Here is a 23,841-nt window from a genome sequence, read left to right as displayed (position 1 = left end):
CATTTTGCATGTGGCAGTGGCATTTAGCACAGTGTCTTAATGTTATATTATATTTAAAATATTTTAGAGCTTGGCATAACCAGAAAGATAAAAAAACAAATACTAAATATTTAGATTGTTTGTTGTTTTAGCTTTTAGCTGAGGTATGTATGATACACAGAAGGCTTAGCATATAAATACTTCCTGACGCTGAGACCGCCGGCCCAAAGTTGCAAGGGTGGTTTTTCCGCCCACAGCCGCTAGGGTTCAGCGAGACGGCCACCATTCAACCCGAAAAAAGTCATATAACCACTCCAATGACTCAGAAGCTGTTCAGTTAAAGCAACATTAAGGAACTTTTCCTCTTCGGTCGCCCTACAGGTTAGAAGCGGAATTGTCCATTACCGCTGTCGTAAATAATTTCGCCGCCCGCAGCCTACCGTCGCACGCACGCCCGCTGTTTATCCAGCACCGGCTTTGAATGAACGATGTCCACAGAAAAGGTAGAGTATGTTGCATGATGTAGTGCGACATCAGAAACGAAGAAAAACTAAATAATGACTATTGTAACGCTTGACGTAAAGCAAGTCAAATTTGTAGTTTTCTTATGTCTCATTCGAACTACAGAAACGAACCACTGAAACCATTTTGGAAACATTATTTTAAGGTAAAATATGTTACTTAGTGTTGCTTTAAGGTAAATTAAGCTAAAAAAACTGCATAGTTCCCCTTTAAGGCTCCCTTGGAAGTTTGCTGAGCACCCCCTAGTGAGCTCCGGCCCCCTGGTTGAGAACCACTGCTCTAGACAGAGCACAAATAAATGCAAAAAAACAAACAAAAACATGACAGACTCTTTTAAAGTAACTATTTAAAATACCTTGCACATTAAAAAATGCAATGCCGACTGCTGAACTCCAGCAATGTCCCTTCATTTCACTTGCCGGCCATCTTTGAAACGCCTCTCTCAGGCATGAAAGTGTATTTCTTTGAATGGGAAAACATCAAATTCTCCAAAACTGTTCGCCAAGCGATATGGCAGTGAAGCAATGCAACTGAGGCTGGTAGGTCACATGATAGTGACATGTCGAATTTAGTATGTTCGGTTTACACTCAAACTGCACACATTCATACTAAATAGTAACGTTACATACTTGTTAAGCGGTCATGGCGTAATTAACGTTACTTATTCAAAATAAGTATGTTACCTACTCAAGAGAGTACGCGATTTTAGACACGGTCCTCGTATTCGAAAAACAAATACAATTTTCGTAAGAAAATATTTTAGAACTCCTTTAAGATTTTTTCCAAGAATTAGAAACATTCTTACGAACTACTTGGAATTATCGTCAGAAATGTAACGTTAAACTTCTTTCTTAAAAAGATTTTCGGCCCCAGATTTAAACATTTGAAATAAACAATTATGTCCGTGAAATCAAACACCAAATTGAAGCAATAGTAAAAATGATCAGATGGTGTCAAAAAAGTTTACCAGGTAACTTAACGTTAACGTTATTTCGAAATGATAGCGCGCTTGAACTTGTCGACAACGCACTCAGATCACACACACAAAGCACAAACCAACTGAACTCGATCTCAAATTTAAGTTAATGATTATGGAATGTGGTTATCAATCTTACATACGCGAACTTTGTATGAACCATAGGGTATGAACATAATCGTATTTAGCACTCAAAACAGGGCTGGCAATGCTGTGAACGTAACGTTAGCTTTGGATTTTGACGGTTTAATGTAATTCGACGCACGATCGACAGTTTATTCGACACAAACCATTTTTATCATGCAATTACGTATATTTAGTGTGGGTTATATTATCTTTTACCTTGTGTAATTTTGTGAGGGTGACGTTAAATACGACCCGTCCATCTTGGCATCCGTGTGTGTCGTTAGTAAATGAGGGACTGATGATAAATGATTCGTTCTAACTGCACTGACGCAGATCTTTCGTTTACTTAAGCTAGTTATTTTTAAGTGACAGATTTGAAGAATAAAAATACAATTCAACAAATATATATATAATTAAACATATTAAAAAGGTCATTCAAATTTCATTCATTCAAAACAGCTTATTTGTCTTTATTGAACCTTTAGACAAAATATTTGATGCATAAAAATATTAATAAAAGTTTGCGTATGTGTTCTATGTTTTGTCATAATTTGATACTACAGGCTTTTATGGCTCATGTAACCTATGATATAGGAGAATATGGAGTTCATACTTGAAAAAAAAAACTTTTTATTGCGGGGGCAAAAGATATAATTAACGTAATGCAATACAATGATGATTGAGATATGTACAAATATACATTCCACAAAAGCTTGTTGTATCATATATTTGATACACATTTTAATATTTTCCCTAAAAAAATGATGTAGCCTATGTGTAATAAAGTAAACCTAAGTTGCTTCATTCCAGTAAATATGCATCTTGAAATATTACTAACAATATAAAAGTTATTCTTACGTTTACTTTATAAAATAATTAAAGATTCCATAGTAAAACACAAACATGTACATCACAAACTGAAAGTGGATGTATTTAAAATTGTACTAAAAGTCATTTTACTAAAAAGTATAAACTATCAATCAGATGACAGAAGGCATGTAGAAGATTGTGTGCAAACAACTTTTTTAGCAAAGTGTTGATCATATTGATAATTTAGATATTGTAGGTTTCATAGGGTTAACCTGGTCTTTTCAACAGGGTACTGGCATCCTAGTTTTCATTTCAACTGTCTGTCAGTCTCCATCATCCTCCAGCCCTTGGGGAAGTCTCTTGATTGCAGCGAGGAAGTTTGATAGTGTGCGTCTGTTCCTGGTGGCTTAATGAAGGTGGTATTATGGTGTCACTCACCCTTCCATGTCTGATTGAGAAACAGTATTTATTAAATCTCCTCAGAGAAGGAAGCATGTTAATATGTGATCTGACTGAAGAGTCACTTTCACACTTTCCATCTGTTTCATTGACTCTGTTTCTCACCATCACCTGACAATAAATCAGCCCCAGTTCTAACCGTTAAAGCTTGCGTTACAATAAAATTCAACAATTTTCATTTGTGAGCATCCTTAAAGTGGTTCTTATTTGGTGGGTCCCAACCCTAGTCTGTAATGTACTGTCACAGATAGCCAGGAATAATAATAAAAAATGCTAAATGGCAATAATATAATGCAACTACATAATATATATCTATTTTTTATCGTATATACAAGTTAGGATAAGTAAAATAAGACACAACCTAGGGACTTTGAAAGGGGAAGAAAAAATGCTTGAAAAAATATATTTTGCTGTTGACATCAAAGGCTGTGTATCCAATCAAACTCTAGAAGTTAGTTAGATGCCAACATAAAAACCATGAACAACATAAAAATTGTTACAAGAAAAAGAAAATACACACCCAGACTACATTAAATAAAGCTGGTTTGTGTCAACCACAATACGCTTTGAGTTCAAATTATTGTCAGCATTAAAATAAATAAATAAAAATTCAAGAGACTTTTAGGCCTATGCAGTTCATGGTGATTTTATTATTTTAGCCACCATAAAATCAAAATTGAACATTCTTGTTTTTTTTATGGAATATTGCAGTATTTATTGTAAATGATTTATCCATGCACATCTTTTTTTTATTATTATTCATGTGCCCTCGTAATCTTTAATCAAAATAACATCTCTTCTCTCCTCTGATGATGTGTTTACTGGCGAGAAGGCGGTACATACAACCTGTCACTCACATGAGATCGACCAATAGCAAACTACATCCATCCAATCAATTCCCCATGGACAAAATCAAGCGTCACAATAGGGAAGGAAAGACTATCACAACTTCCGTTTCATGGTGATTTTAATTTTTGATTTTAAACAGGATATTTGTTTACTTTTCTACGATGAACAATTTTAAGATATCTAATAAATGAGACAGTATTGCAAAACCCATCAAGTCTGTAATACTTATTATTATGTTTTTTGTAGTTATCCGAACATAATAAAATAAGTGCATGTGACAGTAATGGTTATACTCACCATCATGTTATAATCGGCTCAAGTATTTTCTCAATATAAATATAAAGAATTCTGTGTTTAGCAGCACGTAACCTTGAGAACACAACCTGAGCGTCTCAAGCGTGTCCTATCAGAAACATCCAGTCTATGTGTGTGGAGACGTGAAGGGTTTTTGGGGCGTCATGCCCTGTGAACGGGAGGACTGGGAGCTGGATTCTGGTTTGAGCTGATCTGGTCCAGAACTTCCTTCTTTAACAACTGTATCCACCTGTGCAGGGCACTCAAAGTGAACGCAGTGAAAAACCTAGTGGAGACAGCATGTGAAAAGAGTGCATTAGGGTGGTAGAATTTCATCAAAAATGTGATTATTTTGACAAACACTGCATGTATAATTTGTTTTGCAATATGATGCAAAACTGACATCATATTATCTCAATGTAAACTTATGAATGCAGCATTAATGTGATGCTGGAAGGAGTCACAGAAACACATCCTGTGAGAGTTTGCAGAGATCGCTCACCTCATTAGCGGTGTTGTGAGTTCCCACAATACGAATAAAGGATGCAGGCTGTGTCTCAAACGTCAGATTCTGCCACGACCTGTAAGAATTACATGCAACTTATGTAAACTCTGAGGTGGTTATAGACATAATTATAATGCAAGAAAATAATGAGGTAACAATAAAAAGAAAAACAGCATTCACTGACCTGCATGCCACTTTTGTGTGGTCTATGACTCTCACCCAATGTTGCTGGTTTGTGGACAGCTCAACGTAATAGCTATAGCTCCTCTCATCACAGTCCCACAACAGCAACCTACAGACACACAGATTTCACAGTGTCAGCATGTCTAAACCAAAGACTGAGACAGAGACTTCAGTGATTGAAAGGCATATTGAGGGTTAAATACAACTTTACCCTGTTGTTTTGGGTTCAGAAACACAAGATTATTTCAACTCATCGTTTTTTTTATTTTTTTTTAATAATATACACCGTAAGAAAGCATAATAGGTCCTCTTTAAAGGTTATAATTCTTTCATGATTTAGGATGGGTTTCTTCTGTGGAAAATAGATAAAAGATGTTTAGATGATGATAAATTAAACTCAAAGATTCTCTCCTCTCAAAAAATTACATTAAAGTATCATAAAAGTAGTCTATACGACTCGTGCAATGTGTTCCAAGTTTTCTGAAGCCGTACAATAGCATTGTGCGAGTAACAAAATATAATTTAATCTGTTATTTGCCGAAAACCACCTCCGCCACAGATCTCAAATCTAATAACAGTGGATACAATAATGCACTTACAGTGGAATTAAATAGAAGAAAACAAGACAAGGTAATAAATTATATGATATACTTTCTTCTGTGTAAAGTACTGTTTGAGCATGAAAAAGGTTGCAAAGTTACAAAGTCACTGAACTCCCTGAAACGCCTACATTGTAGTCTTGAGTTTCTTCTGGGAACGAACACGTCACTATATTTCTCATTTAAATCATTTCTGCCCAAGGCATACGCAAAAAAAAGGGGCGAAGCCTGGTTGAGTTGCGTTAGAAGTGTGTTGAAACTCACGGTTATGGTAAAGGGGCGTGACATTTCTCAAACAAGTTTGAAGCAGTTGACCAATCAGAACACCAATCAGAGCACATTGCATTTTTTGCAAAGAGGGGCTTCATAGAAACATGAACTAAACAGAGCATTAGTAAAATATGTGAAAAGTAATGTTAATTTTTTAACATTCATTCAAGCATAAAAACCTATTCTAGTAGACTCCAAAAACAAATTCAAGAATTTGTAAAAGGGCATAATACGGGCTCTTTAGCCTGTAACATAAGATCTCGTACCGCATTGAGCCCAGCATGTATGGCTGAGCAAGCTGGATAACAATGGCTCCAGAGCCCAGCTGGTGACATGTGTATCCCGAGTCCCAGTCATAGTGGCTGGTGTCCCCGTTCAGCAGGGCGTTTCTGCTGCGACTCACACCCTCTACCACACTAGCACAAGCTTGCACGGTCGCCACGTTCTCTGTGGGAACTGCAGGGAGACGCAGAGGAGACGTGGGATGAGTTTCAGTAACCGAGCTGATATGTGTGTAACTTCCTGAATAACCACTGAAATTAGGAAAACTACATTACCTATTAGGCCTCTCTCCAGGGTGAAAGGTCGCTGTGTGTACATGCACTCTAGAGCCACCAGGTGAAATACTTTGTTGACTGTGTTATGTGTCCCCACAATGCGAATAAACCTGAGTAAAAAAATAAAATAAAAATAATAATTAGTGTCCACAAGCAAACACAGTCAGACAGCAATATAACATTCTACATCCTAACAATTAATTTCTCTCCTCTGCAGAAGACATTTGTTTGTAGTGGATTTCTTTTAGACCATACAAGCCACCCAGGACATCCTTAACTTTTCAGAGATAATAAGCTTTGAGTTTGAGCATTGAAACGTTCTCTATTTGCTTTTTTTGTATCACAATTGAACAAATCTAATGGAAATACCATTTGTATTTGATTGACTTACAAGATACCCCAAAAACATGTTAATATAATAATTGTACATGATGTATAAGGTTTGTTCAGCATGTAAGCATTATATAATAAACTATTATAAATTCAGATTTTGTAATACACTGTTCATAACATAAACCTTAACCTACTGTTCAAAATTTTGAGATTAGTACGTTTTTTTTCTTTTGTTAAATACATTAAAGTGCCCCTATTATGCCTTTTGAATATTACCTTTCATGCAGTGTGTAATACAGCTGTTTGTGAATGTAAAAGGTCTACAAAGTTTTAAAAATGAAAGTGCACAACAAAGTAATTTGTCTCCTAAAAGAAAGAATCAACTCTGAACTGCCGAAACGAGTCATCAGAAAGTCTCACTTCCTGTTACATACCCATGTTAAAATGTAACAAATTTGTATAATGCCCGCCAATGGTCTTTTCTGGCTGCCCGCAAACAACGTCAACTTTGACCCGTCTGCAAACACTGTAGTGGTAGCTGAGACTTTGGTTCATGATGTGAACGTGTCGAGAAGACACTCTTTTCTGCGCTGCGAATCCACTTTGCACGCACTTCAAAAGGATGAGGACTCGCACTTGATTTATACGGTAAAACCGACGCCATCATTACTGTCCGTATCACTGTGTATCAAGTGCTGAGGAAGACTCATGCTGCAAGCGGTAGACCAATCACAACAGACTGGGCCATTTGACCAATCAAAGCAGAGTAAGCTCATGTAAAAGGAGAGGTTTAGACTGAATCTTCGAACAAACCATTTTCAGGCTCTTTGAGGAATGAGGTGATGTGCAGTGTATATTAGTCAAGTCAAGTCAAGTCAAGTTTATTTATATAGCGCTTTTCACAATACAGATTGTATCAAAGCAGCTTCACAGTATTAAATTAAAATAATACATCAATGCTTGTTTCTAATGGAAAACGTCCACGTTTGGTAATGCTGATCAATAGTATTGTTGATTGATTAATTCAATTAAATATCCCCAAATATCCCCAACTGAGCAAGCCAAAGGCAACAGTGGCAAGGAACCGAAAAACTCCATCAGGTGACCTAATGGAGAAAAAAAAACCTTGGGAGAACCCAGGCTCAGTCGGGGGCCAGTTCTCCTCTGGCGTTTTTATGAACTAGAGGTCGGATTTAACTATCAGATTAAAAGTATTATATGAATGCCTGGCTGAAGAGATGCGTCTTTAATCTAGTTTTAAACTGGGAGAGCGAGTCTGAGCAACGAACAGTATCAGGAAGACTATTCCAGAGTTTTGGAGCTAAATGTGAAAATGCTCTCCCTCCTTTGGTGGATCTGGATATCCTAGGTATGACCAAAAGCCTCGAATTTAGTGATCTTAAAGAGCGCGATGGATTATAGGGCGATAGAAGATCCGTTAAATAGACGGGAGCTAAGCCATTTAGGGCTTTATAAGTCAGTAGCAATACCTTGTAATTAATACGGAACTTTATAGGTAACCAATGTAGTGATGATAAAATTGGTGTTATATGATCATATTTTCTTGATCTAGCAAGAACTCTAGCGGCGGCATTTTGGACCAACTGTAGCTTGTTTAATGAGGACGCAGGACAACCAGCTAATAAAGCATTACAGTAATCTAGTCTCGAGGTCATGAATGCATGAACTAATTTTTCTGCATCAGAAACTGATAGCATGTTACGTAGCTTAGCAATGTTTCTAAGGTGGAAAAAGGCTGTTCTTGTAACATATGAAATATGATTTTCAAAAGACAGGTTGCAGTCTAGTATAACACCCAGGTCTTTTACTGTAGAGGATAAAGTAACAGGACATCCTACTATGTTAAAGTTGTAGTGTGAGAGGTTTTGTGGGCGGTTTTTTGAACCGATGATTAGTACCTCTGTCTTGTCTGGGTTTAATAAAAGAAAATTGCGCGTCATCCAATCTTTTATATCTTTAACACACTCTGTCAATTTGGATAATTTCGCGTTTTCATCTGGCCGTGATGATATATAGATTTGAGTGTCATCAGCATAACAATGGAAACTAATTCCATGTTTCCTTATAATATTTCCAAGTGGCAGCACATATATTGAGAATAACAGAGGGCCTAACACAGATCCCTGCGGCACTCCATAGTTTACTGGAGTTATGATCGATTTTTCTCCATTTAAATAGACAAAATGGTAGCGGTCAGATAAGTATGATCTAAACCAACTTAAAGCTTGTCCTTGAACACCAGTATAATTTTGTAGTCGATCTAAGAGTATTGTGTGATCTATAGTATCGAACGCAGCACTAAGATCAAGTAAAACTAGTATTGAGATACAGCCTTGGTCAGATGCTAAAAGTAAATTTGTAATTTTAACGAGCGCAGTTTCAGTGCTATGATGCGGTCTGAATCCAGACTGAAACTTTTCATAGATGTCATTTTCTTGCAAGAAAGAGCCCAGTTGAGCGGACACCACTTTTTCTAGTATTTTAGACATAAAAGGAAGATTTGAAATGGGTCTATAATTTGCTAGATTATGCGGGTCTAATTGTGGTTTCTTAATGAGAGGTTTTATAACTGCCAGTTTAAATGTTCTTGGAACATGACCTAAAGATAAAGATGAGTTAATAATATTGAGGAGAGGCTACAGGTTCCACTACAGGTAACACTTCTTTCAGTAGTTTAGTTGGTATAGGATCTAATAAACATGTTGTTGTTTTAGATGAAGTGATAAGTTTATTTAACTCTTTTTGTTCTATAGTTGTAAAGCACTGTAATTGTTCTTGCGTCGTGATAATTGAGGCTGAATTATAAGGCGCGATTGAGGATTGAACGTTTACAATTGTGGTTCTGATGTTTTCTATTTTCTCAGTGAAGAACTTCATGAAATCATTACTACTAAACTGTAACGGAATATTTTGTTCAGGTGACATCTGTTTATTTGTTAGTCTAGCCACGGTGGTAAATAAAAACCTAGGATTGTTTTGGTTATTTCTATTAGTTTGCGGAGGTGCTCAGCCCTGGCCGCTTTTAGGGCCTTTTTATAACGTGACATACTGTCTTTCCATGCGATTCTAAAGACATCTAAATTAGTTTGTTTCCATTTACGCTCTAAATTACGGGTTTCTCTCTTTAGAACATGCGTAGTATTGTACCATGGTGCTTTACTTTTCTCTCTGACCTTTTTTAATCTAATGGGTGCAACAGTATCCAATTTTCCAGAGAGAATGGTGCTCATAGTGCTAGTTAATTCCTCTAGTTCATCTGTTTGTTTGGGTTCACTGAGCAGCTGAGACAGATCAGATAAGCAATTTGAAAAATGATCTATGGTGGATGGAAGGATTGTTCTGCCTGATCGATAACGCGGCGCAGCATGATATATTACAGGAGTACGTAATATGCAAGTTACCATGTTATGGTCAGTGACATCATCACTTTGTGGAATGATATCTATATCGGTTGGATCGGTTCCATATGATATAATTAAATCGAGTGTATGATTAAAACGATGAGTTGGTCCGGTAACGTTTTGCTTGACCCCAAAGGAGTTTAATAAATCTGTAAACGCAGCCCCTAACGCATCATTTGGATTATCTACGTGTATGTTAAAATCTCCAACAATTAATGCTTTATCGACACTGACTAATAGGTCTGAGAGAAAATCTGCAAACTCTTTTAGGAAATCAGCGTAAGGCCCAGGCGGTCTATATACGGTAGCCAAGGCTAGAGATAATAGGGAAGTTTTTCTAACATCTAAGAGCGTAACATTTAGTACAAGTACTTCAAACGAAATAAACGTATAACCCGTTTTCTGAGTAACATTGAGAATATCTCTATAGATTGTTGCAACACCGCCGCCACGACCAATCAGACGGGGCTCATGCTTATAGGAGTATCCTGCTGGGGTAGACTCATTTAGACCGAAATAATCATTTGGTTTAAGCCAGGTTTCAGTAAGGCAAAGTACATCGAAGCTATTATCTGTGACTATTTCATTTACAATAACTGCCTTAGGTGTGAGTGATCTAATGTTTAGAAGACCTAGCTTTAGAAATTGTTTTTGTTTACTAATAGCAACATTTTCTGTTTTAATAACAATTAGATTTTTCCTAGATCCTGCAGTAAATTTATTATTTGATCTCATTAAACGAGGAATAAACACAGTTTCTATGCAATGTTCTACACTAGTATTTATATCAGTTAAATTGGTGCAGCAGAGACTATGATTTGGACTTTTGGTTACTAGTCAAAAGGTATTTAACATTTTGGAGATGTTATCCGACAGAAGATCCGCTCCGAATCTGCTTGGGTGTAAGCCATCAGCATGGAAAAGCCTAGGATGCTCCCAAAACAGATTCCAATTATTTACAAAGAGCAGTTTCATTTAGCGCTAATAATCTACTAAACTTTTCATGTCCTAGTCGGTACGTGGGAAGCGGTCCTGACACTATGATCGTTGTTTCAGGCGATGTGCTGCGTACCGTATCGATCAGATTCCTGAAGTCTTTCTTCAGAATCTCCGTCTGGCGCAGCCTGATGTCGTTCACTCCCGCGTGCAGGACCACAGTTCCGACGCGCTTGTCAGCGTTCAGAATCTCGGGAACGCGAGCAGCGATTTCAGAAACACGAGCAGCAGGAAAGCAGTGACTGTGCACCTTACTTTTACCTAACGTAGCGTGTACGTGCCGAACGATGGAATCGCCGATGATCACAGCATCGCGTTCTGTTTCGCGAAGAGGGGAGAAGCGGTTTTGGGTGGATATCTCGAAAACCGGGAGGGTCGGAGAGAGTCTTCTTGGTCTAGACCTGACTCGCGTCTTCCGCTGCGGAACCATCCAGGCTTCGTGGTGGCGTGTTGGAGCCGGAGTGAACGAGACCATGGCTGATCGCGACCTCGGCGCACGGGACCGATGTTGAGAAACGCACGGAGTAGACGAGGTCGGAGTTAGCGGGTTAGTAACGTTAATCACTGATTTGTGTGCATCGGCGCGTGATGTTTCAAGAGCTAAACGCCGGTCTATCAGCTCGGCTTGTCTCACTAAAAGGTCGTGGATCTGTTTCTCAACAGCTTCCAGCTCAGACTGTAGTGCGTGAAGCTCAAATGTGTCCTCACCTGCACCAAAAGGTAGACTACTTACATCTGATATATTCGCCATTTTAACAGATGGACAGTAAGTTAGCAACGACGCTACCAGTGATGCTATTAATATTAATACTAATTTATGACTGAAGTCTTGGATATAATCCGTCTTTTTAGTGGTACGGGTGTAGAGTAGACGCACGATAGGCGAAAAAAAATGTTTGTTTGTAAGTGAGTGTGGTTCAGCCGTGATCCACAGGAGTAACCTATAAGAGTATCCGGCGTTGGATCACTAATAGGCTTGAGACGCGTCTGCTCAACAGTCCGCGTTGTAACTATGAGGTTTGAGCAGCAGTGCTTCTCAGTGAGGAAAAGTAGAAAATGTTCGTTGTAAGTGAGTTTAAAGAGAAAAATCAAGAATTATAAATCAAATCGATGGAGCTCCAAAGACAACAACGCGTTCAGACGCGACGCATGCGCATTCCTATTAGAAGAATATAATATTATATTATAATTATATATAATATTAGAAGAATATTTAAGTTATTTTTTTTTTAACCTCGGATGCATGTAAACCTATTGTAGGAAACCTCTAAAACAAAATTAGGAACCTTTAAAATAGCATAATAGGGGCACTTTAATACTTTTATTCAGCAAGGATGCAGTAAAGTGAAAGTAAATTGTTACAGAAGTCTTCCATTTCAAATACGTGTTGTTCTTTTCAATTTCTATTCATCAAATAATCCTGAAAAAATTTGTTTCCACAAAAATATTAAGCATCACAACTCTGTTTTCAACATTTCTGATTATAGGAAATGTTTCTTGAGCACCAACTCAGCATATTAGAATGATTTCTGAAGGATCATGTGACACTGAATACTGGAGTAATGGCTGCTGAAAATTCAGCTACGCATCACATTAATGGATTTTTTTTTTTTTTTGCAACTTCACTTTTTTGTCTAAACTTAATTTTCATTTCAATCTAGATGTTTTCTACTGAGTAAGTTTAGTACAACAAAATGTTTTTTATTTCAAAGAAAAAACAAGGTTTCCCAAATCAAATTTTGAGAGAAACACCGAGTCCAGTTGTTGTGTAATGAGTTCTACCTGCAAACTCGTGCTGGGAAATAGAGATGCTGCCAGGAGCGGCACAGGAACTTGGAGTGATCCACCACACGTACCCAGTCCAGCTCATCCATAGACACCTCGACATAGTACGAATAAGACCTGCAGACATAAGCGAGCCATCAAAATGTTGCAAATGGGCATAGCTGAATAAGTTAAGTGAAGATATTGTACATTCAAAATAAGCCACATGAAAACACGGTGTGCCAAGCTTAACATCAATATTCAATGCCAGTGGTTCTTGTGTCTTGTATCCAAAGATATTGCAAGTCATATGTGCTATTTTTTTGGAGCTAATCGGCATCGATTCTCATTCCTTTCATTATGGCCACGTTCACACAGCAGCAGAATACGGTTATCAGTTCTTTATTTGAGTCCTTAATACAGTTGCGTTCACACACAGTTTAGTTTTTTGCGGGAGAGACAACTGCATTCTATAACTAAACTTACAACTGTATAGTTTCAGGACTCACAACCACATTCTCAAAACCTGTGCTGTGTTAAAGGGCACCTATTATGCCCCTTTTCAAAAGTATCTGATGTCCCCAGAGTGCATATGTGAAGTTTTAGCTCAAAATACTTTCAAGTTTTAGCATTAAATTGTCACTTTTCGGGTCTGAGTAAAACGTGCCGTTTTAGTGCGTATCCCTTTAAATGCAAAGTTTTTGTCCAAGTTTTTTTTTGTGTGTGTTTGACAAAAACTACGATAAAACCTGTTGGAAAGCATCTTTTGCAGCAATTTTTGTGTGAGCATATCAGTGAACACCCCTGACCACTCGGTGAGTTTCACGTCTTTGTAAACGAAAGTTTAATGCGTTTTTTGGAAGGATTGTTCCAGTGCCCATAGGCTGCCATTCTGTAGGTGGAGGGGAGAAGCGAAAGAAACCTAAAATTCTCGGGCCTGCAGCATGTGTCCAAATTTTAATCTTAACCGTTCTATTTCATCAGAAACGATCTGTAAACAGGGCTTTAAGTGTAAAATACCGATCTTGTCCTTTAAAGGATTGTTAGGCTGCATAAATTAGGTCAACTGGAACCGGGAACACTTCCCATAACACCAGACGTACTTGTTACATGGTAAGAAAAATGGCATCTACGCTAATATTAGTCTGTCTGTCTCATCCTTATCCCGAGGTTACCGTAGTCAGCCGGATCCGGGTCATATCCAGATCAGATGGTGGACCTGCATTGGACACGACCTCAACGCAGCCCTGAATGTCAGCAGACACCATTTCAACTAGAACAATCCCCTATGAAGACCTCGTCGACATGATAGCCATCGGCACAGATCCTCAGCAAAGCCCACAAGAACCAGACAAGTCCTCCTCACAGACCTATGACCAGCTTCGTCTCCATACCAGAGTGATGAATCCGATCTTCAAGCAGAAGGAACTGGATGAAATATTTTGAATGCTACCGATTCACAATCTGACTTCTGACTTGTGATGCAGCATGAATGATAATCGCACCGTGTTTGTTCGTTGGCCAGAGGAGAACTGGCCCCGACTGAGCCTGGTTTCTCACAAGGTTTTTTTTCCTCCATTTCTGTCACTTGATGGAGTTTGGGTTCCTTGCCACTGTAGCCTCTGGCTCGCTTAGTTGGGGACACTTAATATTCAGCAGTGTTACTGATTTGAATGCAGTGACACTATTGGATGAAAACTCAACTAAGCTAGAAGATGACATCACTGTTTTCTACTTTTTGGCTGAATTTATTTCATAATTGATGTACTTTACACAGTTACTGAACCAAAATGAATCAACACTGAACTGAATAATGATTGTTTACTATTGTCTCTTTAGAGCTGCTTTACAGTGGAATTGAATTCTGTTTGCATCATTGAATCATTATCTTCCTGTTTATCACTGTAAAGCTGCTTTGAAACCATCTGTATTGTATAAAGCGCTATATAAATAAAGGTGACTTGACATGATAGTGATCAAATGATGGCAGAATTTAAATTTTTGAGTGAACTGTCCCTTTAATGTTGCATTACCTGCTGTCCTTGTCCCATAGCAGTAGACGAATGTGGTTGATGATGGAGGATTGACCCAAGCGGACCTGGATGCCAGCAGCTCGTCCCTCTTCTTCTATGGGGTGTCTCGAGAAGCCATGGTCCAGATCATAGTTCTGCGTGTCTCCATCCAGGAGAGCAGACTTCAGCTCACCCTTCACCACCACAGCGCCATGCTTCATAGTGGCAATGTTCTCCTCTGGGACTACAACACACACAACGAAGCAGAGGACACATTTTAGTCAAACTGAAGCATTATAAACATTTTCCGTACTCTACGGATCTTTACTTTACATGTCAGTGTTGTAAAAGGTGGACAAATAACTCAAATTTCCAGATATTTACATTTTTAATTATACTTTGCACCAAGAAAAATACACAAATTGTAAATCTCAAGCATTACCATCAGAAACTGTTGGCTACAGATTAATTAGGCCATATCATACATTATCATCATTAGTCAAAAGTTTTTTGCACCAAACATGATAGTCATTTAGTCATACATACATGACCATTTATATTAGACAGGCCATGCAGATCATTTTTGTTTCTCGATCATATTTGTCTTAATATGCAATATTTGGGTTTATTTTCTGTGCTCTGTCACTTTCCATACTGTTAGTGTTAATCCTTTGTGAAATCTCTTTAACTAATAAGAGCCAGCAGGTTCTTAATGACATCATCCTCAAGAAAGTGACAATTTTGGTGGGTATTAGCAATGAATTCCGTGAGGTTTTGTGGTATTAGTTGGTTTGTCTTATTTTAAAACTGGTCATGGTAAATACAATTACACACAAAAATATATATTATCAATTTAAAAAATGTTTTTTTAATAAATATTACAAATTAACTTGTCAACAAGTTGTCATTCTAATGAGCTTCAATAAAACTTCTGCAAGATGAAAATCATGTTTGATGCAGGCAGTTGGTTTCCAATAATAATAATAATAATGTAGAAATTATAGATTGTTTTAAAATTAGACAGTAATATATATTTTTTTTAAGTTAAGAAAAAAAGTTAACTGATTTGTCATGATGTGACCTGTTTCCTTTAATAATCTAAAGCAGCTTTTGCACAGTCGGGCCCAACGGTTCTAAGAATGTAATGGTTCAAGGTATATTTCCACTTGAGTTTGGTTCGGCACGATAACAAACCGTTATCGACCCCAGAATTCTCAGCACAGTTGGCTAACCATGTTGAACCGTGCTGGTAGAATGCGTGTAGTGATGTCGCCACTCAGGATTGATCACTTGTCTGTTGCCTGACTACCAGTTTCTCTGTAGCTGGCCAAGCATGCTATTTGAGCAACGTAAACACAAGTTAATAATAAAATTAAAAGAAATATCTGATCATCCTCCATGACACGGTCGCTATTTATATCACATACCGTCTGTAAACTCTTGCATTATCAAAACAATGACTGACGCAGTTATATTATATTCCAAAGAGCCCCGTTATCAGCTCCGTTAATGAAACCATATCCGTACAGGCTGGGCCAGATCGGCACAGAATTGAGCGGTTAAGCAAGAAGCGAGAACGGTTTGGCCCAACGCTGGAAAAGCAGCTTAAGTGTTCATTATGTAAAGAGTGATAAGCTGAGAAAAGTAAACGGACTGAGCATGCCACGGTAGTTGAGGTCCATGTCTCTGCTTTCTGAGCGGGTCTGTATGGCATCTAGCAGGTCATCCGGGCTGAGGAGGCCCGAGGGACGAACCACATTCAGCATTTCAGAAAGGGTCATCAAGGGCAGTCGGACTGACGACATCACTTCCTTTGCCTCTGGACCATCACCGTTGTGGTGACACCAGCGGCAGAGGGCCTGAAAGATCTCCCTTTCACTTGCAGCAAACGAATCTCTCCTCACAACGGTCAACAGTGCAGACTGCAGAGAGCAAACATTAGAAACAGCCAAATTACATACTAAACTAAATTAAGCATTAAAATTGTCATATCTTCTATCACTCACCTTTGAAAGGCTGAGAAAGCCATCTGACTTCAACACTTCGGTGGCATTGCGGTCCATGTAGGCCATGCAGGCCTCAGCCAGCCCATTCAGACAGTACAGACTTGCCACATCAAACACCAGACAGACGTTTCGCGTGCTCAATAAAGTGCGGAGGAACTCGCATATGGAGCCCTCGAGTGGCTGGAGGCCATAGCGGTGCGCCAGTCCCAGGAAATCTAACAGAGTCTCTTCCCTGGCTTCACTCAGGGTGGCTCTGCCCGTGTACAGATACCGCAATAACATGGAAAAAGCCTCGGCACGGGTTTCCTCCAGCCGAACCTCTGCCTGGGCCTGGGACTCTCTCAGCCCTCCATACAGCAAAGCCCTGAGGAGACAAAGAAAAGAAAAAGGATGATATGAAAGAAGAATTTCACCAAGGTTAGGTTACAAAGCCTATTTTAGAAACGAGAAATGATTTTACAAAATGGGTACTTCTTTGCAACATTGACACTGTTATTGTACTGAGCTGACTCAACACTGAATCTAAATTGGGCTGGATAATGATACTACTGTCTTCTATAGAGCTGCTCATGGCTGAAATTGAAGTGGTTTCATAATTGTTACATTTTGTGTAGAAAGCATAAAAACTTATCAGCATCAAATTCTTCTGAACAGTTGAACTGTTTGTAAAACTAAATTAGACAAGTGAATCATTAACCCTGTTACCTTTCTGAATTGATAATTATATCCTATCAATGTTAGTTCAGGTCCATTAAAGGGTTAGTTCACCCAAAAATGTAACTTCTGTCACCATTCACTCAACCTCGTGTTGTTCCAAACCTGTAAGACTTTTGTTAAAAGCCTAAATAAAATCTGTTCAGCATATAAAGCGATTGTGTCTCTTCAGAAAAATTTGGACTGAACCGCTCAATTCATGTGGTTTAGTTTTACGATCTATTTATGAACTTTATGAAGTGTCAAAGTGGTAGTTGCGTAGCTATCAATGGAGGGACATAAAAAAATAAAAAAATATCTTAATTTGTGTTGATGAACAAAAGTCTTTGGTTTGGAACGTCATGAGGGTGAAAAATGAATGACAGAATTTACATTTTTGGGTGAATTAACCCTTTAAATAATATTATCAGATAACCTTTGAATTTAATAATGTACTGGTAAATGCTGAAAATAACTAAGATTAATACATGCATTAGAAGTATTTTCATTTGTTAACTAATGTAGTTAACTAATGCTAACAAATGAACCTTAATGTAAACCAAAATGTATTAGTTTAACTTCAGATGACACAATGCAATTAATTACCAAATTACTGCATCACTTTTGTCACATCATTTTTCTGAATGTTTAAAATCGTACAAAAACTTTCAAAATAAAAAAAGGCATGCTTTTCATAGAATGACACTGATTCACTATAGTACAAAATTTATATACATAAATAATTTAAATCAAGAAATGCCCCAATAGACAAGCAACATCTCATGAAGTGCAACCTGAAATACTGGCAGCGGGCCGCTAGAATGACTCTGTGTGCAGGAAAGTGCTTCTCCTCCACCACGAAGGTGACATCGCTGTACTCTTCCCCGGGAACTAAAGCGCCGAGCTGCTCTGACAGGAGATGGAGGTGGTCGATCTCAGACGCTGAGCTCACCGGCCGCAGAGGATGACTGTCACTCATGACCACTGCTGGGGAACACCTTTACATCTGAATCATAAACAACAAACATTTGAATTTGTCAATGAAAACAGTGCATGCATTCATTAGATCATTCCTGCTGTGCAGAATATTCTTATGGCATTAAATATGTCTAAATATGCCAAAAATTCAAATTAGCCCATTATTTACTCACCCTCAAGTCATCCTAGGTGTAAATGACATTCTTCTTTTAGACAAATGCAATCAGAGTTATATTGTCCTGGCTCTTCCAAGCTTTATAAGGGCATTGAATGGATGCAAATTTTTAGAAGTCTATTAAAGTGCATTCATCTTTAGGGGGGGTGCATTCATAAAGTGCATTCATCTGGGGGGTTAATAAAGGCCTTTTGAAGTGAAGCGATGCATTAGTGTAAGAAAAATATCCATATTTAAAACTTTATCGACTAAAATAACTAGCTTCCGGCTCTTATAAAGCTTGGAAGAGCCAGGACATTTTTTTTAATATAACTCCGATTGCATTCGTCTGAAAGAAGAATATACACCATATATACCTAGGATGACTTGAGGGTGAGTAAATCATGGGCTAATTTTCATTTTTGGGTGAACTATCCCTTTAATACATTTGCTTTCTCCCTTGTCCTGTCACTTTCCATACTGTTCATCTTTTGTCAAATTAAATCTAACGCCCCGGTTTCCCAAACAAGGCTTAAGCCTATAGTTCCAGTTTTTTTTTTTCTAAGGAACATTTATAAAAGCTACTTAAATGTCCTAACTGAACCAAGGCCTAATCTAATCCCTGTCTGTGAAACCAGGCCAAAATGTCTTAGTTGGTTTGTCTTATTTTAAAACACTCTAGCATGATAAATACAATTACACATATAAATGCATATAAATGTAAAAGATCAAATGTTAATATATAGTTAAATAAATAATTAAATTAAAAACAAGTTGACACTCTTATGGGCTTGACTAATAAAATGGCAAACCTCTGTGAGAAGAAAATTATGTTTACAATAACATCAATAATGCATAAACGGTCTGAGCATCATTATATAGTAGTTATGTAGTATAGGATATGAATATCCAGTAAAAAAAATAGGATTATGTGTCTCAACGCCAACAAATGTTTCATGTGTCACTAAATTGCGGTTTCTCAGCGGTTATAAACATAACCGAACATTCAGCGTCATTCGCATTAACAATAAAAACACAAGTATTACTCAAAGATACAATGATACATGCTAGGTTCGTGGTAAAATCAATGAAATATAGCAAGGTTACATTAGAGCAAATGTGGCGTTATCGTCTATAAGCTTCTACTCACCAACACCAATAAAGACTCGATTTGTCTCCGCCTAAAGCAGACCGAGAAGGCAACAAAGCTCTCTTGACTCCAAATATGTTAAATTTATATATCAATTAATAAGTAAAATGTGTTAAATACAAATTTGTAACGAGCCACAAATCCATTCGTTCAACAGAAAAACACCTAACCGGATGTTTATAAGGCGCCCGTATGTTACGCGTTTGTGACACAGCGCCTCTAGTGGACTGATGGGGTATAATGTCTTTCTTCCTCCGGAGCGGTTGAGGGCTCAGAAAGCTCAGAAAATTCGGTCATCATTTACTCCAGATATCATATATAAACGCTAGATGTCTTATGGCGCAGTCACTTCCGGCATCACCGTTCGGCCATCTTATGTCAGTGTTCTGTGCATTAAGGTGAGTGATCAGCATGCACACAAATCCTCATATCTCGCTGAAATATTGACGGATTTACAAACGGTTTGGTTTCTTACAAACGTTATTAACGTGGCTATAATTCCGAATGCTTGAACATGTATGTTATAATTTTTCATATGTATGCAGTGTATGTATGTAGTGTCATAACTACATCTCTGACGTTTATAACAAACCAAACCGTTTGAAAATCGGTAGAAAATTGGGCAAGTTATGGTTATTTAAAAGTATTTGCACCATTAAACGAGTGAGCGAGCGCACTGCCGCAAGATGGCCGCCACGTGCGGACGTCGACCTCCATTGGCCAGCAGCGCGCACGAGACATCTAGCCTTTATATATGATATCTATTGCTGAGTCCCAATTCGCATACTATCCATCCTAAATAGTATGCGAAACTAGAATTAGTACGTCCCAAATCGTAGCATGTTGAAATGAGTGTTCCAAAGATACCCGGATGGTCTACTATTTCCGGTTAGAATTCGAAGTGCAGATCAATGCACACTCTTACGGCTAATATTGCCCACAACCCATTGCGTGCGGGAGGGAAGAGCTTTGCGGTGATTGTGGTGATGTAAACCTGGCAGTCGGATGCAGCAGCGGAGATGCGCCCTCAGTTTTTAAGTGTAAGAATTCAAATGTTTAACCCTAATAAAAGTTATATTTTATTGTCTCGTAATATTAATGGGTTTATGTTGTGCCAAAAAAGTACCGTGTTTATCTTGTAGGGTCCGATGAAGATACTGAGCGCCTCATTGCAGGCTACAAAACAATAAATAAAAAGGCTCTACAGTGTCATTCAAGTGTCTTTTTTATGTATTTATTTTGATGTTTCTGTCTGACTTATTTGTAGTAAGTAATACTGTGGCTGTACAAATGTTAACTTTATCAGTCCAACCAAAGAAACATGGTTACACACATACACTTTTACTATAGTAAAAGCATGGTTCATTTTCATCGGGGTATTTTTAAGTATTATACATAAGTATAAGATTAAGTATAAAATACGTTAAACAATAGTTACACTTTAAACTTTAAATATTTTAACTCAGAAAATAGCTTTCGTTACACATTTGCACATGAACGTCAGAACCAGCCGCCTCACAAACGACCTGCGTCTGGTTGATCTACGACGACGCCCTGCTTCACTCCTCAATTTGGTAAAACACATTGTAAATGTATTGTGGAAAAAAAGATGGGAATAGTAAATAAAATTATATTGGACATATAAGAATGAATGAAATGTAAAATGTTTTGTTAACAGTCGAGGTGTGCGTAACTAGGCAACCACGTTCAAGTTCACGTTGCATGACGTCATCGAAGTATGTCCCAGAACGTGCATACTCTTTTGCTACACACTCAAAAGTATGTACTTTTTCCTCACAAAAAAAGTACATACTTTTAGGTCGTAGTATAAGTAGGCGAATTGGGACTCAGCCAACTCTTTGACTCAGCGTATGATTTACTCCCCCTCTTCTTCTTCTTCTTCTTTATTGTTTATTGGCGGTTGGCAAACCAGCTTTTGGTGCATTTCCGCCACCTACTGGGATGGAGTGTGAATACCTAGGATGATGGAATGGAAAACTACTATCTAGTAAAAAAAAAAAAATATATAAATAAATAACAAAAAAAAAAAAAAAAAAAACTTATTTGTTTAAACTTATATTCTATGTATCAACCGTGTGTCTCTCAAATATTTAAATAAAATAGGGTACACTTTTGATTGTATCTGTGCACTCTGAAATAAATCTTTTATTGCTAGCTGAACTTTCAGTTCCTTTAGATCTTCCACAAGTTGAGCTCGTTCATCATTATATGCTTGACATTGAACAATCACATGCTCCACTGTTTCTGCCACCCCACAATGGATGCACCCATCTGTCTCACTTTTACCTACCATGTGTAAATAATAATTTAATCTGGTGTGCCCAATGCGTATCCTCGAGATAATTGTATCATCTCTTCTGGATCCATATTTTCTCCTTTCACTCCCCACTGTATCCTGAATATTATACAGATGTCTTCCTTTTAACTCCTTATTCCAGTTGTCTTGCCAGATATTTATAACAGCTTTTCTTACAATGCACTTAGCTTCAGCTTTAATGGAATCTCTATGTCGACTTCATCCTTTTTTAATCCCGTCTTTGCCAGTTTGTCCACTATCTCATTTCCCTCAACTCCAACATGAGCTGGTACCCATAAAAATGATATATTTTTGTCTAGTGGATTTATTCTGTACAAAATCTGTAATATATCGTATAAGATATCTTGTCTAGCATCTGACATTCCACTTTTTAAGCTGCACAAAGCTGAGAATGAATCAGAGCATATGACTGTATCCTTAATATTAGATTCTTCTACCCATATCATTGCTATGAATATTGCCATGAGTTCTGTTGTAAATACTGATATATCATTAGACAGCCTTTTAACAGTACTTTGTTCAATATGAGGTATATATATTGCTGCTGCTGTATAACCAGATTGAGGATTTTTAGACCCATCAGTAAATATCTGAACACTATTGTTATAGTTTTGATTCAAATAATTTACCACTGCTATATTCATAGATAAACACCTTTCCTTTTCATTCTTTATGATGTTTAATTGTAGATCCACTAAAGGCATTTTGAACATCCAAGGGGGTACACTTGGTGTAATTACCGTATGATTCATGACTATACCATCTATTCCAATATCTTTGGCAACTTTATCAGCATTCCATCCAAAACTATTTAAGCTTGCATATTCATGCTCCCAACATTCTTTTACCACATCTTTTACTGGATGATCATCTGCATGTCCCTTTACGGAGCACCAATACGCCATTTTCAGCTTAATTCTCCTAATTTCTAAAGGCATTTCTGCCATTTCAACCTGCAAAGCAGAGATTGGAGATGTTCTAAATGCCCCACATGCTATTCTCAGTGCCTGGGATTGTACTCCATTTACTTTCTTTAGTATGGAAGGTGCTGCTGAACTGTATACTATGCCACCATAATCAATAATTGGCCTTATCAATGCACAATAAATTCTCTTTAAAGAATACCGAGTTGCCCCCCAATCTACTCCTGCAAGACACCTGAGAACATTAACTCCCTTTTTACATTTTTCAACCACTTTCTTGATGTGTAACGCAAAAGTAAGTCTAGAATCCATCCAGATCCCAAGGAACCTAACTTCTGAAACCTGTTCTAATACCTTATCATATAACTTAAGTTTAGTACTTGGTGATTTCTTTTTCTTAGAGAAACATATTACTTTTGTTTTTTCAACAGACATTCTAAAGCTCCAGTTATTAGCCCATTTTTCCACTTCTATGATGGCTTTCTGCATACAGCTTTCCACATATGTCACATTTCTACCCCGTTTCCACAGTGCACCGTCATCTGCATACAGGGATTTTCCAATACCTTGTCCAACTTTGGAAAAGATATCATTAATCATGATATTAAACAGTACTGGACTACACACACTTCCTTGTGGTGTACCATTATCAATTGAAAAAATCCTAGAGTAACTTGCCCCAACCCTAACTTGAATGGTCCTATTTAGCAGAAAATCCATTATCCAATTATACATTTTTCCTTTAATGCCCATCTTTTCTAATTTAATTAAAAGTCCCTCTCTCCATAACATGTCGTAAGCCTTTTCAACATCAAAAAATACTCCAACTAATACTTCTTTATTTACCATTGCCTTTCTGATTTCAGATTCTAAACATATAACTGAATCCATAGTATTTCGTCCTTTTCTAAATCCGCTTTGATGTGGGCACAAAAGATTTTCC

The 23,841-nt window shown here is 37.7% G+C and overlaps 1 protein-coding gene across 1 annotated transcript; it reads right to left on the bottom strand.

The window, feature by feature from the left end:
- Nucleotides 1-3,502: 3,502 nt before the first annotated feature.
- Nucleotides 3,503-19,831, bottom strand: btbd9 (BTB (POZ) domain containing 9). The gene is made up of 11 exons (XM_084092853.1): nt 19,638-19,831; nt 18,150-18,361; nt 16,663-17,026; nt 16,311-16,578; nt 14,678-14,900; nt 12,663-12,782; nt 6,130-6,239; nt 5,839-6,028; nt 4,705-4,812; nt 4,518-4,596; nt 3,503-4,301 (listed from the first exon to the last, which is right to left on the bottom strand). Exons 2-11 carry the CDS (start codon nt 18,332-18,334, stop codon nt 4,143-4,145), a joined length of 1,806 nt encoding a protein of 601 aa, XP_083948979.1. The 5' UTR covers nt 18,335-18,361; nt 19,638-19,831; the 3' UTR covers nt 3,503-4,142.
- Nucleotides 19,832-23,841: the final 4,010 nt, after the last annotated feature.

Source organism: Abramis brama (genome assembly GCF_963993115.1).
Source record: "Abramis brama genome assembly, chromosome: 19".
Taxonomy (NCBI): Eukaryota; Metazoa; Chordata; class Actinopteri; order Cypriniformes; family Leuciscidae; genus Abramis; species Abramis brama.
This window is presented reverse-complemented; position numbering and strand designations above follow the sequence as displayed.